General features: G+C 44.0%; 1 protein-coding gene and 1 long non-coding RNA gene across 3 annotated transcripts; one reads left to right on the top strand and one right to left on the bottom strand.

Moving 5' to 3' along the window:
- Positions 1 to 1,348: 1,348 nt before the first annotated feature.
- LOC136197194 (uncharacterized) lies at positions 1,349 to 3,438 on the top strand. Its single transcript, XR_010672479.1, has 2 exons — positions 1,349 to 1,785; positions 1,928 to 3,438. It is a non-coding gene; the product is annotated as an uncharacterized lncRNA (long non-coding RNA).
- Positions 1,684 to 4,631, bottom strand: LOC136197192 (uncharacterized). Of its 2 annotated transcripts, XM_065986909.1 has the most exons (3): positions 3,502 to 4,630; positions 3,316 to 3,435; positions 1,684 to 3,253 (listed from the first exon to the last, which is right to left on the bottom strand). In XM_065986909.1, the coding sequence occupies exons 2-3, from the start codon at positions 3,431 to 3,433 to the stop codon at positions 1,935 to 1,937; spliced, it is 1,437 nt and encodes a 478-aa protein (XP_065842981.1). In that variant the 5' UTR covers positions 3,434 to 3,435; positions 3,502 to 4,630; the 3' UTR covers positions 1,684 to 1,934. The 2 variants fall into 2 exon arrangements, with proteins under 2 accessions (XP_065842981.1, XP_065842982.1); XM_065986910.1 differs by having other exon boundaries at positions 3,316 to 4,631.
- Positions 4,632 to 13,395: the final 8,764 nt, after the last annotated feature.

The following is a 13,395-nucleotide window of genomic DNA, read 5'->3' as shown; positions in this document are numbered from 1 at the left end:
GCCACGTATGGTTCGTCGATTGACGAAATCGATGATATTGGAGATGTGAAAGAAGATGCCGCAGAAGTTGATAAGAGTGATAGTATGTCAGAGTTAGTTATAAATGGTGCCGAGGTAATTGGTGTGGGAAGATTCGAGAAGTTCGTCCGATGCGTGACGTTGACCTGCAGAGGCAAAATTCCCTTTGCAGAAGGTGCGAAGTATGGAGAGTGCTCACTTTGCGGCAGTTTTCAAAAAGTGAAGATTGGCGCTGTTCAAATTTTAGCTGATTTGATTATTGAAGGAAATGACGGAGAGAAGGTCACGGCACTTGCAAAACGGGAAGTTGTTGAACAGTTGACAGGAGTTGGAGCTGCGGAGATACTGAAAATTACGTTGATGGAGAGTTGCAAATTTACTGCAAAAATTGTGAATGGGTCTATGAAGTCTGCTACTCCAGAATCTGTGCGAAGTCCAGAGAAAGAGCCGCCTAAAAAAAGAAGAAAAAGTGAGACTGACACAGATTGACGACGTATGATCTGATCCTCGAGGACACTTGAAAGAGATAGTGTTGTGGTTTTTTGTCTTGAGTGTAGTGTTTGATGAGCTTTGTGGATGTGATTTTCTCTGAGAAATAAAGAGTTATAGCATTGCATATGTCAGCATATTAGATTGGTAGAGATTACGAATAAAGTTACCGTGCTGCGCCTGCGTTAGCGTTACCCAGGCTACACCATCGAGGAGGTCCCGGCGCATGGTAGCCCAAAATGTGTTTAGCCAGGTAGCACTCCTGGCTTATTTTAGTTTAGCTAATAAAAAACTGTGTAAAGAACATGAGTGATGTACTGAATGCCAGAAATGTCTTACCTTGCATCATGCTTTTCATGACCAATTTTGAAATTTGAATCATGCTTTTCATGACCAATTTTGAAATTTGATGCATCCAAACAATATGATATACATGATTGACGTTGGTGTAACAGTCAGTTAGTTATTTAATGTAGGACTTCTTGATACACGACGTTGTGAATTACGTTTGTTTCCGGAGGTAAGCAGATAAACAAATTTTCTTTTGTTGAAACGCGACTGCACGCGACGTAAGAAACAGCAAGAAATCGAGCGCAGCGAGAAACAGCGAGAAATCGATCGAGGGTTGATATTCGCAAGGAAGCTGCCGGCCGGACAATTCCCGGACGTCAGAAGTCCTCGAAAGAGGCGCCCGATTGCGTCGATAGGTAAGTTAGCAAGTACAGGCGAGTTTCGAACGTTCCGTGTACGCGGAATCGGACAGCGAAGCCTAACAAAGACGTAGACCTCGGACAAAGGTCGAGATCTGTGACGTCATTCAAGATGGCCGACGCTCTTAGTAGAATAGACTAGCTGACTACCCGGCTTCGCCCGGGTCGGGAGCAGGAGATTCTAAGGTTTTCGATGAACCCTGTGGCAGACACTTGGAAAGGCGTAACTTTCTGTGTTACTTCCGACACTACCATTATGTCTGCGCTCCTGGAACCTAAATCGTATTTGTGGACCCGCTCTCGGTACGCTTTGGGGAGCAAGACCCACTCCCGCTAAGGTGAGTACCCGGCTTTGCCCGTTGTGCGGAATTTTTTTTTGACAGGTAGCGATAGGGCACGTGGTTTGACTTGCTTGGGTAAGAGTTTCAAAGTATTGGTACTTCTTTGTGGCGTAGGTTCGTTGTTCGTGTATCGAAAAAAGTGTAGCAGGACGCATTTTTACTTTATTTAATTAAAACAGGATGAAAAGAAGAAGATTGAGGCCAACAGGCCAAACGTGGCGTTTAAGGTAACTACCAGAAAAAGTTCCTTTTAGGAGAAAACGTAGATGCAAGAAATGGCCAACGGGCCAAAAAAGTTCAAATTAGATGGGCCAAGAGGGCCAAAACGTTTTGGCGTTTAAAGAAACTACGTTGTTTTTTGTGTTGTAGAGTTACGTCACTTTGGAAAAACAGAAGGAGCGTCAAGTTGAAGAACGGAAGCGGAACGACGATGGGTGGTTTGTCGACGGCGCGAAGGTGACTTTCGAGAAGAAAGCGCCGACTGTTGTCTGGTTGGAAGAGTTGTGGAAAGATCCGAAAGAGTGTCTTCGCGCTCGCCGTCGGCCTCATCATCGTTCGTTGTTGTTTGCAATGTTTCTTGATTGCAAGCATCGTTGATTTGCAGAGGGGATTGTTGGCCTTCCGAAGCCATTTCTTCGGAGAGGTTGCGTCTGGCATGTCGCTTAGGAGAGGAAGTTTCTTGAGGATAGGAGACGTCAACTATAGACTGATAACGCGAATATTCCACATTGAACTTTGGAACGTCAAGGAGAGTGTATTGCGTTATATCGCTGATTGGTTTGCGCGCAATCTTTGAAATGGTCGTAGACGTAGCGGTCAGTTGAACTCTGACGGAGTCGTCGTTCTGGAGAGTGAGATAAGCCGAGATTTCACGGGAAGAGTGTCGGACATGGGAAGAGTTTCCACAGGAGTTGCATCGAACATAGGGTTCCGTTGGTTCAATGAGAAAGGCTTCACCGTTATCGCAGGCGGTGCACGCGTAGTAGGACTTGAAATTATTTACCCCAATCACGGTCGCATTCTTGAAGAGGTTGTGCGTTTCTTTTTTGAAGTGCGTCAACGGTGCGACTTCTCCGATGTCCTGAACTGGTTTAATTTCGCATCCGTTTTTCGAGGTATAGAGAACCATGTCGTCATCAAGACCGCTTTTGACGGCCAAACGAAAAGCGTACGAACGGCCCATTTGTACTTGACTGGTGAAGTTTCCCCAGAGAGTAGCAGTAGCCGACGCGGACTCGTCGGAGATTCCAACTTTCCGTATCGGGGTGGTATGATCTTTTCGTGAATACGTAACGTCAGAAACATCTAGGACTTTGGCCGCAAAGTCAACCATTTGGCCGGGAACTTGCTTCTGCAGGTCCTTCAAGAGAATCTCCAATGGGATTTGCGGAGTTGCATCCGTGTGGGTACGGACGTTCATCTTCTGCGGAGATCTGAGGATGGACGTTCTCTCAGTTAGTTTTGCTTCCATCGTGTTTGTGTAGGTGTTCCTCTTGAGAAGCGCATTGGAGAAGGAGACGGCTTCGTTTCGATTAACAGCGTCGACCAACTTGTCTCGCTTGCGCGGATAAAAAGAGATGAATCGAATACGACCAGATTCGTCTTTGGCGTATCCGTGGAAAAACTGTGATCCGCTTTCGGCAAGGGTCAGATCGGATAGAACGTCAATCTTTGCGTGGAACGTCCCAAAGTAACCTGGGTGTGCGTGTAGACATTAGGTCTCATAACAAAACAACAAATTTAAATTGTGACGTTACCGACGGTGGAGTCGTATATGTCGCTTATGCAAGAGAAATGCTTGAGCGGAGAAGAGTGAGCATTGGGTGAAACGGAGGTTGAAGTCGTCGGTGAAGCGGAGGCACTATGTTGAGCCATAGCTGTAGGAGAGACAGAAGCGTAAGTACTTATAGGATGAAGTAAAAAGGGTAAATTAGGAGCTTTGCCTGAAAAATTGTGACAACGAAGGATCGACGACAGTTGAGTAAATAAAAGCGCGGTTCAAGATCTAAAGACGCAAGGATAATTGGAAACAGAAGCGTAATTTTGTTATCCGTAATGTTTTTGTTCGCTATAGCGAAATGTTGGAGTGCGAGGCGAAAGGTGAACGCGGAAGATGATGGACAGTTGTGTAAATATGGGCGGATCCCCTTCGATGGCGACGAAATGAGCGGGAAATTAGCTTCGCAGTGGGGTGTTCGCGTTCGTCGTCGTAGGCGACAGCGACGCGCTTGAAGGCGAAGCGAAATGGGGACGCGAAAACGGATCGAAGGGTGTTGCGTAAACAGGGGCGTATCCTCCTGACAGCGCAAAATTGGCTTCGTGAACGGGTTTTTAGCGATCGTCTGCGGTGGGAAGAGTGAGAAATCCCAGTGCGAGGGGGAGGGGAAGGAAAAGTGCAGAGGGAATCGATGTCGTCGTCGCGCAGTACATGGCATATGCACGGCGGATTCATATGTCGCGAAGTTAGAATGGGAATGCGGAAAGGAAATGTGACTCACGTTTAGTTGTCACGGCGCTAGTTTAAGAACTTTGCGAAAAAATGGGAGAAGGCGCAGACAGGAGCCGAGACGGAGACGAAACGACAATGGCTGTGACCCGTATGCGCGACGGAATGCAAGATGGCGGAAAAAGCTTCGAAGCGGTCTTCGCAACGAAACGATTGAAGAAGGCGACAGAAGATTAGACGAAGTGGACGTCGAAAAATCGCCAAGTGAGCGGGACGCTTCGTTTTCGAGAAATACGCCGATCCCTAAAAAGGGGCCTCGATAACGATCGAAAGTGGAAGCGTGCTCAGGAAGACGTAAATGTGCGACCCCGTCGTCGAGATAGTCGTCCGCGCGCGTTTCGAAATCGATCGATAGCGAGAATCTTCGAAAACGGGGGTTCGCGGGCGTTTTCGGCGCGATCCGACGATCGAAAACGCTTCGCGGCGTCGAATAACGGCCCTCCCAACTTCGATCGAAGCGAAACGTCGCCCGAATCGGTGGAAAAACGACGATTTCCGAAAGGGGCCCCGACGCGAAAAAAGCCCGTAACATTGTCTTGATTTTTTCGCAAATCTCGAAAATTTGTCGAAAATCGGCTTCCGACGCGAAACGGCGGAGGAGATCGTGAACAAAGTCGTCACGTGACGTAAGACCAAGATGGCGCGTATGCTAATAGTGGTAGAGATATCGTTCATATCGCTGTGTTTCGCCTCGTTCTTCATCACGACGTCTAAGACAACAACTTCAGACTTTTGCGCCATTTCTTGCGAATACTTGTGCAGAATATGATCCGGTATACACTTTGAAAGTGGACGCAGGTGTACGATATATTGTGTCAAAAGTCGGCTAACCAGGACAATTAAATTCCCACGGATTTGTTGGAGATCCAAGGAATTTGGCAGAAAATCAGAAGAAGGAATAGCCATAAGAGGAGACACAAGTCCTGTGCGAGACAAATGGAAAGTTGTAGTGCGACTTCGACAAGCTAAAATGCTGTACATGTGCAGCATTTGGCTTCTGTGGTCGGAACGGACATCTCTTGCCGTTCTTTTTTTATCGACATTGTCTCCGACAAATTTGAAAATGACGTCATCAGCTATCCATTTCTCAAGTGGGATTTTGTGCAGACAGCTTAATTCGTTTACAAGCTTTAAGTTAGAAGAATAGCTGCTGCAAATATTGACATGGTTCAGTCTGTTGTATATCTACGAGTGTCAGAAAAAGAAGCGTTAATAATTTTTTTGCAGCACAAATTAACTGACAGACCACTTTTTCAGCTCTTGATTCGAAGAGTAATAGTGATATGTACGACTGAATTCCACACATCTCCCTATTTCGTTCTTTCAGCATGATTGCAACGGCCATTGCGATTCCAGGGTAGTGGAAGGAAGAGTTTTTTGTCTTATTAAGATAATCCGTGTGACTAACAATTGACGTCAACAGATTCAACAGCAGAGGTGCTTTCTCTTGCAATTCCGAAATGCAATTATCCCAGTTAAAGCACTCCTATTGGCTGAGTGGAATTTTTCGAAAAAGCGAAGGCAACGAACGCTTGCACAAATGTGCACACTCCTCTTCCATTTTCTTGAAAATCAGGGAAGAAACCAATTGAAAAAGCTCGTCATGTTTGCTGACCGCTCTCGCTAGAGCAGACAGATTGCCACTTGCTAGCGCTCTTCCAATTTTCCATTGAGACTCAGGCAAGTTCGTCACCCACGGCTCGTCTCTTGAAGGAGTGGTGAAACACATCTAGAGACAATGGTATAGAAACTGGTTCAATAGCATCAAGATGAAATTACTGACCTCTACTCTTGTTTTTCGTTGACAAATGGAAGACTGATGTGGTGGCGTTTGTTGCAGAACATCTGTCATAACTACTTATAATAAAGTCAGAACTACAAAACACGTCTTACCTATAGGACAAATGTTCGGTTCCACAGCATCTCTTTCTCGTTCCAATTCGGCAAATTCCTCTACAAGGGATGCCTCAAGTGGCGATGTATCTCGATCCTCACCAACGGCAGAAAGAGTCTCACAAGCTATCAAGAAGTTCTTTTAATTAATAATGGCAGAGAAATAACTGACGAAACAAAGTTACCGATTTCATCAAAAAGGTCTATCATTTGCCTTCCGTCCCTTCCGTCCCATCTTTTAGCTGCAGGACGACTGCACACGGTATGAGGAGAGGCTCCATCGCCGCTAGTTGCTTTAACTCTCTTTTCTGAGACGTACACCAAAGTCACTGGTAAAACATTTTGCCGAGCTTGACGGCGAAAGTCATCCAAATCAGAGACCGAATTCTCTAGTTTATGCAGTCTTTTTTTGCAGAAAACGCAAATGTACGCCGACAGTTCGTCATCACTTTCTACCAAAACATGCAGCAAATCCTGGATTCGCCGCGGCAACTCCAGATTCTTGCTTGTTCGAGTGAATAGTGCTACGGAACGTTTATCCAGTACATTTCGACAGCAAAGACGGCAAAGACGATTAGGCATGGATAAAACGATCGATAATATTGACACTGCGTAGGCAGGAAGCAGAAGTGAAGCGGGCGAGCGAAAGGACTAGCGCGCGTGGGGCACAGGTGAGACCGACTAAAACAGGCCAGAATGAAAGGGAAAAATGGCGAATTGGCGAAATAGGATGCAGCGGACAGGTGTAGTAGAGAGTGGAGTACATATATCCCAATGAACGACGTCGTGGTATGGACGTTGGGCCGCTAATGTCGCCGAGATCGGGCGCGATTCGATCTCGACGAATTGGCAACGCACGAGATATTCGAATGCACGAATGCACTCGGAAAGAAGTTTAACGCACGCATGCATTTGCCGTTTCGTGCGAAAGCGCTCAGGAGAAAATTCCACGATTCCGTGGAAAATCTGGCGCATGCGTGAACAGTGTGTACCAGGCCCTTTCTCCGCGAGCCCATCCGGAACTCGCACCAGGAGAAAGGGCCTGGGTACGAGGCTAGGGACATATATATACATATATCGGCGCGAAATCATTTTATTCAAAAATTCGATAAGATAGTAATTTTCAGTGGTGGATTCTCACCACTTTACTGCCATAATATATTATTTTCATTATAGCCTCCTGTCCTATTCGTCGTCGTCGTCGAAGAACAAGGCAATATTACTGTCAACCTCAACGTCATCTTCGAAGCCGCGCCTGTCTCCATTCTTTCGATGACTCGTCTTGATGGTAAAGCAATTCGACTGGATCTTCTATGCACGGACGGACGCTTGTCTTCCGTACCATCGTCATCGTCTTCTTCGGGACTTTTCGTCGCGACAGTCTTTCGTTTTCGTGCCGGCATCGCTTCGTCAGACTCGTCGTCTCCGCCAAACTCTCCAGCCTGGTACTGTTTTCCTTCTTTCGCTGTCTTCTTCTTGTTCTTTTTTATAGATCTTTTGTTTTGATTTAGCCGCCTTCACCGTACAGTCGTTCTTTCTCGCCGCAAACTATTCTCGTTTGTCGTTGAGCGAATGACATATCGCAAGGGTATGAGCCCCTCCAGGACATCCCGCCAGCTTCATCAGACGGTAATATGAGCTGGCGCCGTGATTGAAGTAGGACGCGGCAAGTTTCGCAGCGGCGGAAACGAGTTTAGGTCCTCGATGTTTTCTCTTCGGCGCGTGAGTCCACAGTACATTGTTAAAAGCTTCGTTCTACGTAATAAGAATTTAGTTAGATTTATCTACATGCAGTATATCGGTATCAAATTTTATTCATAAGGATATAGTTAAATCCTTTGGCGTTTATATCAATAAATATTTACCGCATTCTGCGTGTTTCCTCGCTAACATCGACTTAAGAGCTTTTTGTCCGCTAGACTGTCGAATATGCCTTCGAGAGAATGGAAGAAACTGTGCGGGAGGACGCTCTTCTTTGGGTTATACGCGGACGTCTAATTCGCGGCGTTCGCCTGCCATTTGCACCACAAATTCGGTCCTTTGTGGCAAAACTGGTGTCGCTCGGCTTCCGTCTTTAGGCAGATGGAATGGTCGTGTCTTCCTTCAGCTTCCCTTCGTAGCGTGTCGTGCACGTTCTTTAAAAAAGACTCCGCCTTCGTCTCATACTCGGTGCTGTGAAAAATTATCCTATTTGTCGCCGCAACCATTGCGTCCACGTTGCCGACGTTTCGACGAATCGCGAGTCAGAAATAATTCTGAATTATTTGAAAAACAATAAGAGTAAACACAACAGGACAACATGAACCTACTAATCGATTTTCGAGTCGGTTAGTCGCATTTGTCCCCCGGCCGAGCCGCCGTCCTCACTTGCCACGCCTGCCATTTCCAAATTACGCTCGCCTAAGGTTCAGATACTCTCTTCTAGGACTTCGAGTCGCCATCACTAAAAAACCGCGTTTACCTAATAAAAAATCATTAAAATCGCATAATTATAGAGTCAGAAATTGTACCTCATTTTGTACTTTTTGATAGATCGACCAAAAATTACGTGTGCGCCCTCTGACTCCATAGCATTCGCTGACATCATAAAATTTCGTCTACAAGTTTCCTCGTGAGTGCATTTCCATGCTTCATATGACTCGCTTTCTTGTCGACGCCGTCTTTTTATTTTTTATCGCAAATTCTACACTCCATGCAAAAATATTCATATTGATCCCGCAGCCGTCGTCGAAGAGTATTGCCGCTTGAAGGCCAATATGCGACGAATGACCTCGCTTCATCCATGTAACGTCGAACGAGACGCGCGTGTCAAAAATGTCGCCCGCTGGCACGCCGTTTTTCTTTTGATGGTACGCCACCGATGCCAGTGCCGATTCGTCAAATACCTAATGAAAGTTATTGCATTCTTTGATAGCTATAAACAAAACAATTCTTTTTGGTCTTACTCCCGTCAAGGCGTCGTTTATTTTAGAAATATGGCTGTCCCAGCTGTCGCGCAAAGAAGGCGGGAGCATGTTGAATGCATAGCAAAATTTCACGAACGACTGTCGACTTGTTCCCATCAAAACTGCCGCTGCAGCAGCGCGACGATTACCGTCGTACGATCAACCGTGTTTGCCGACTGTCTTCGAAAAATCTGATACTATGATGTTTTATTGCAATGACCCCAATAACTGTGAAGCTTTGAACAAAAGCCCTTGCGCGATTCGGGCATCTCATGAAGGGAAAGGCGATCGTTTCCGCAGAACTTGCACACAAGGGAAGTCAGTAGCGTCCAAAAAAGAAATTGTTAGTCGACGAGTTGATATCCCTCAAGATGCGTGCGTGTCGTCAAAGAAGCACGAGGAGGATGCCACTGAGGGCGAGGAGCGACTTTCCGACCCATTTCAGAAAGGTTTTCTATTCTCGACTCTTCATCCTTTATTCGATTCGACGACGTAATTCCAGAGAATCGACGCGGACATTTCGAAGATATCGCGGTGAGCAAACAACGAGGCGTGTCCAACAGCTTCTCACAAGGTGCAACAAGTGCTAACAATAGTCTAACAATTGCTAAAAATTGTAACAAAGGGCGAACGATGGTTGGTTGCTTGCTAAAAATGCAGCAACTTAGAAGCAACAGGATTTGCCAAAAGCCATTCACAATGTAGCATTCATTTATAAGACACAGCGTGTAAACTGGCTACATGTCTTAAGCAGGAGCCAAAAACAATACAGTAGAGCATTAGCGACCTGAAATGATGTCACAAGTAATGTTAACCAATTTAACTTCCCAAAATTATTCTGTAAAGTTGTTTAGTCTCGGGTAAGGCTCCGAAAGAAAGGGCAAGCTTCGCCTGTACCTTAGAACATGCACATACACATAAACTTGTCTTAGCTACTTGCCACGCGAAACGAAGATGAAGCCACTTCAGATAAAGAAGAGGAAAGCCAAAAACTCGACAAATAATGCGTTTTGCACCAAGATAAAAAAATTGCACTAATTTCCATGTATTTCATACGTTTCATTTTGGAAACTGTTGATTTCGCGCTTCAGCTGAAAGATTAAGCGTAAGCGCGTCGTTTTAGCGCAAATTTCTCATTTTTTTGATCACTTTTTGCTTGTAAAAAAAATTTAATTTTACTTACTAAAACAATAAAAATGTGTCAATGTCAAAATAATAGTTGTAAAATGTAGAAGGACGTTCAAGGAACCAGGGTAATAAACTTCTATTAGAGCGTAATGTAACGTTCTGTGTTGTGTCTTAGCAAATAAGTAAGTAAACTAGTACTAACAAGCCTAGCTACATTGGATCCTCGGTTATCTAACCTCTAAAGATTTTAGGGGTGGTCCGATAAGCAAAGTGGTCCGATAAGCGAAATAGTTTGATAAGTGAAATTAGCGTGCGCTATTGTAATTCGGCAAGTAAACAGGACACGTGTATCTTTTGAGAACAACTACAGAGGAAGGCGTCAAGTTAGGCGGTAGAAAATTGCTCGTGTTTGGCCATCATCGAAAGTGAGTTCATCGCAACTGGGTGCGCCAAAGAGTTATCGAGCAAAAGGAGAGCCTTGTGCTCCACGTCGTCATGAGCAATCAAAGCAGCTCTGACAGATTTGACAAAGAAGTGTAAAATACGGTGGCCCACAAGGGTCACGCAAAGTACAAGTTACAATATACAAGTTACATGTTACATGTCGCATGTGCATGTTGCATGTTACAGGTTACAAGTTACAAGTTACAAGTTACAAATTGCAAGTTGCAAGTTACAAGTTGCAAGTTGCAAGTCGCAAGTTGCAGGCATGTAGTATGGGCTACATGTTACAGGTGAGTTACATGTTGAAAGTTGCAAGTTACAAGTTGCAAGTTGCAAGTCGCAAGTTGCAGGTTACATGTTACTGGTAAGTTACATGTTGAAAGTTGCAAGTTGCAACTTGAAAAGTACACGGTTATTGTTGTATTGAGTTGCAAAAAGCTCGTTTTTCATAATCGATGCGTCTATCGTTATTGTAAATTAAAGTTGCACTCAAGGCATAAATTTTAGTAAAGCTCTCTGCCTCTACACAATGGTGACAGTAAAAGCCCAAGGTGTGTACCGCGTGTGCGTTGATTAGAGTAAAGAAATCTCTAGTTGATTAACGGAGACATTCTTCACGCTCCATCACGCAAAACAGACGAGGTTATTAACATTCAGCGTCACGAACAGTAGAGGAGATTATCAACAATCAAGTAGGGTTAGATCAGTCAAACACCTTTAGCCTAAGAGAACTAACTTGATTAATTGACAATACATGTCGTACAGTGACTTCCTGATTCATAATTGAATATTAAATACATTGTGAATCACACATTTATATGTCTAGGGTTAATGTAGGTGTGTGAATATGTATGTAACATCACTATTTATAACCTGGTAATTGAAACATCTTCTAATTAGCGTTCGAAGCATGAAAAAGAATTTTCAATAGCTCTTCTGGAAACTGTGTACTAATATTACCTGATATGTGTAAAGTGATCTTAGAAAATCTTAGAAACATGGTGAATATTATGAGGCGCCCAAGAAAAATTTTTTCTTGTCAATTTATGTGGGGACTAACATGTGTAAGATGTTGCTTGTGACAAGTTTCGTGCATACTATGATGCAAGTTGCATGTTCAATGTTGCATCTCACGAGTTACAACTTGCACGTTGCAAGTTGCAAGTTACAAGTGCATGTCACAAGTTGCACGTTGCAAGTTGCAAGTTACAAGTGCATGTCACAAGTTGCACGTTGCAAGTTGAAAGTTACATGTGCATGTCACAAGTTGCACGTTGCATGTTGCATGTTACATGTTGCATTTTCCAAGTGTCACGTTGCAAGTTGCAAGTTACAAGTTGTAAGATGCATGGCGCATGTTGCATAGTGCATGTTGCAAGTTGCATTTTTACATAGCCGCAATATTGACCCCGAACAGTTACTTTAGATGCCAATGAAAGAAGTTCTAGACTTAGCTGTAGAGTGTCCGTTTTGTTCAACGGAATATATAACATAAGGATCACTATTTGCAGATATTGTTGTCGAGACTGTGTACTGCACTTGCATGAAGCTGCTACACTGAACACTTTCGGAAAATCATGCGACCCGCGCGCATACAGAAACGTTTTCGCAAAGACTTTCATTTGCAAAAGCAAAAGTGGCTGAGATTAAAGTCATTTTACATGGCTTTTCAGTAGGTCCTACGACACTAGGATCATTTCAGCTTTTAGCGGAATGCCATTGAACACTTCTGATTACAACCAAAATTGGATTTTCTTTGGACATCTAAGAAACTTTAGTCTAACTTAACTTTAGTATAAACAGATTAACTAAATTGCAAGAATAGTTCAAAGAGATTTCTGCTGAAAAACTCCAAAATCGAATGACTGTTTGGCTCCACTTTCAACATGCAACATGCAACCTGCAACTTGCAACTTGCAACTTGCAACCTGTAACATGTAACCTGCAACTTGCAACTTGCAACTTGCAACTTGCAACTTGTAACTTGCAACTTGCAACTTGCAACTTGCAACTTGCAACTTGTAACTTGTAACCTGTAACATGCAACATGCACGTGCGACATGTAACCTGTAACTTGTATATTGTAACTTGTACTTTGCGTGACCCTTGTGGGCCACCGTAGTAAAACCATTGCGTGAATATTTTCGTGTCTCTCTATGCGTTACGCTGGCCAACATAAATAAACGGAAGCATCGACGTATTAATACCCTTGAAACAACGATGGTGCGATGATTTGCCAATCATTAAAAGAAACAACTTGACACTTCCAGACACGTTTGAACAAGCGCCAGGAGTCACTCGGTCTTGCGACCTTTTTCGGCCATCCGCGGTAATTTTGAATGCTGCGAATACATTTGTTTTGGGCAAAAGGCAATACCGGTAGTATAACCCGGTTTCATCAAAAATGAACATTTGGTCAAGAGAAAGACCTTCGCCAACGGTAAATTCAAGGAAAGACACAATGAACTTCCGTAGCTGCCAAATCATTGACATATGTGATTTGAGAACATCTTTTCGAAGCTCTTAACTACTTTCGCTATTCCAATGAAACTTTTCCTTCAGATAGTAGCACCCTTCTCCCTTATTATGTGAGATGATATCTTTAGCGGTTAAGGATACATTAGGCGATTCTCAAGGAACAATGTGAGTTTAGCAGATCCAATCCTTGACATGAGTTGAGAACATCATAGCCAATCTCCTAAACTACTTGTGCAATTCGAATAAAACTTTTTCTTTGTTTGTGGCACCCCTCTCTCTTACTTTAAAGAGTATATAATAGTTAATATCAAACCCTCTCAAGAAAATATTTGGCAATGTATGGAACCATGTGAGTTCCGACATACCGAATCTTTGACATGCGTAAAATGAAATTATCACTGCCTAGCTCCTTAATCGATCGCCTGCTGCAGTCGCCAGACAAC

Source organism: Oscarella lobularis, chromosome 17, assembly GCF_947507565.1.
Source record: "Oscarella lobularis chromosome 17, ooOscLobu1.1, whole genome shotgun sequence".
In the NCBI taxonomy this organism is placed as follows: Eukaryota; Metazoa; Porifera; class Homoscleromorpha; order Homosclerophorida; family Oscarellidae; genus Oscarella; species Oscarella lobularis.
Note: the sequence above shows the minus strand (reverse complement) of the source record. Positions and strands in the feature narration are given on the sequence as shown.

Bases quoted from the DNA above. Each gene is read 5' to 3' on its own strand.
- LOC136197192 (XM_065986910.1), bottom strand. From the start codon at position 3,433: ATGGCTCAACATAGTGCCTCCGCTTCACCGACGACTTCAACCTCCGTT. The intron at 3,254-3,315 runs GTAACGTCACAA...ACGCACACCCAG, and splicing joins CATATACGACTCCACCGTCG to GTTACTTTGGGACGTTCCAC.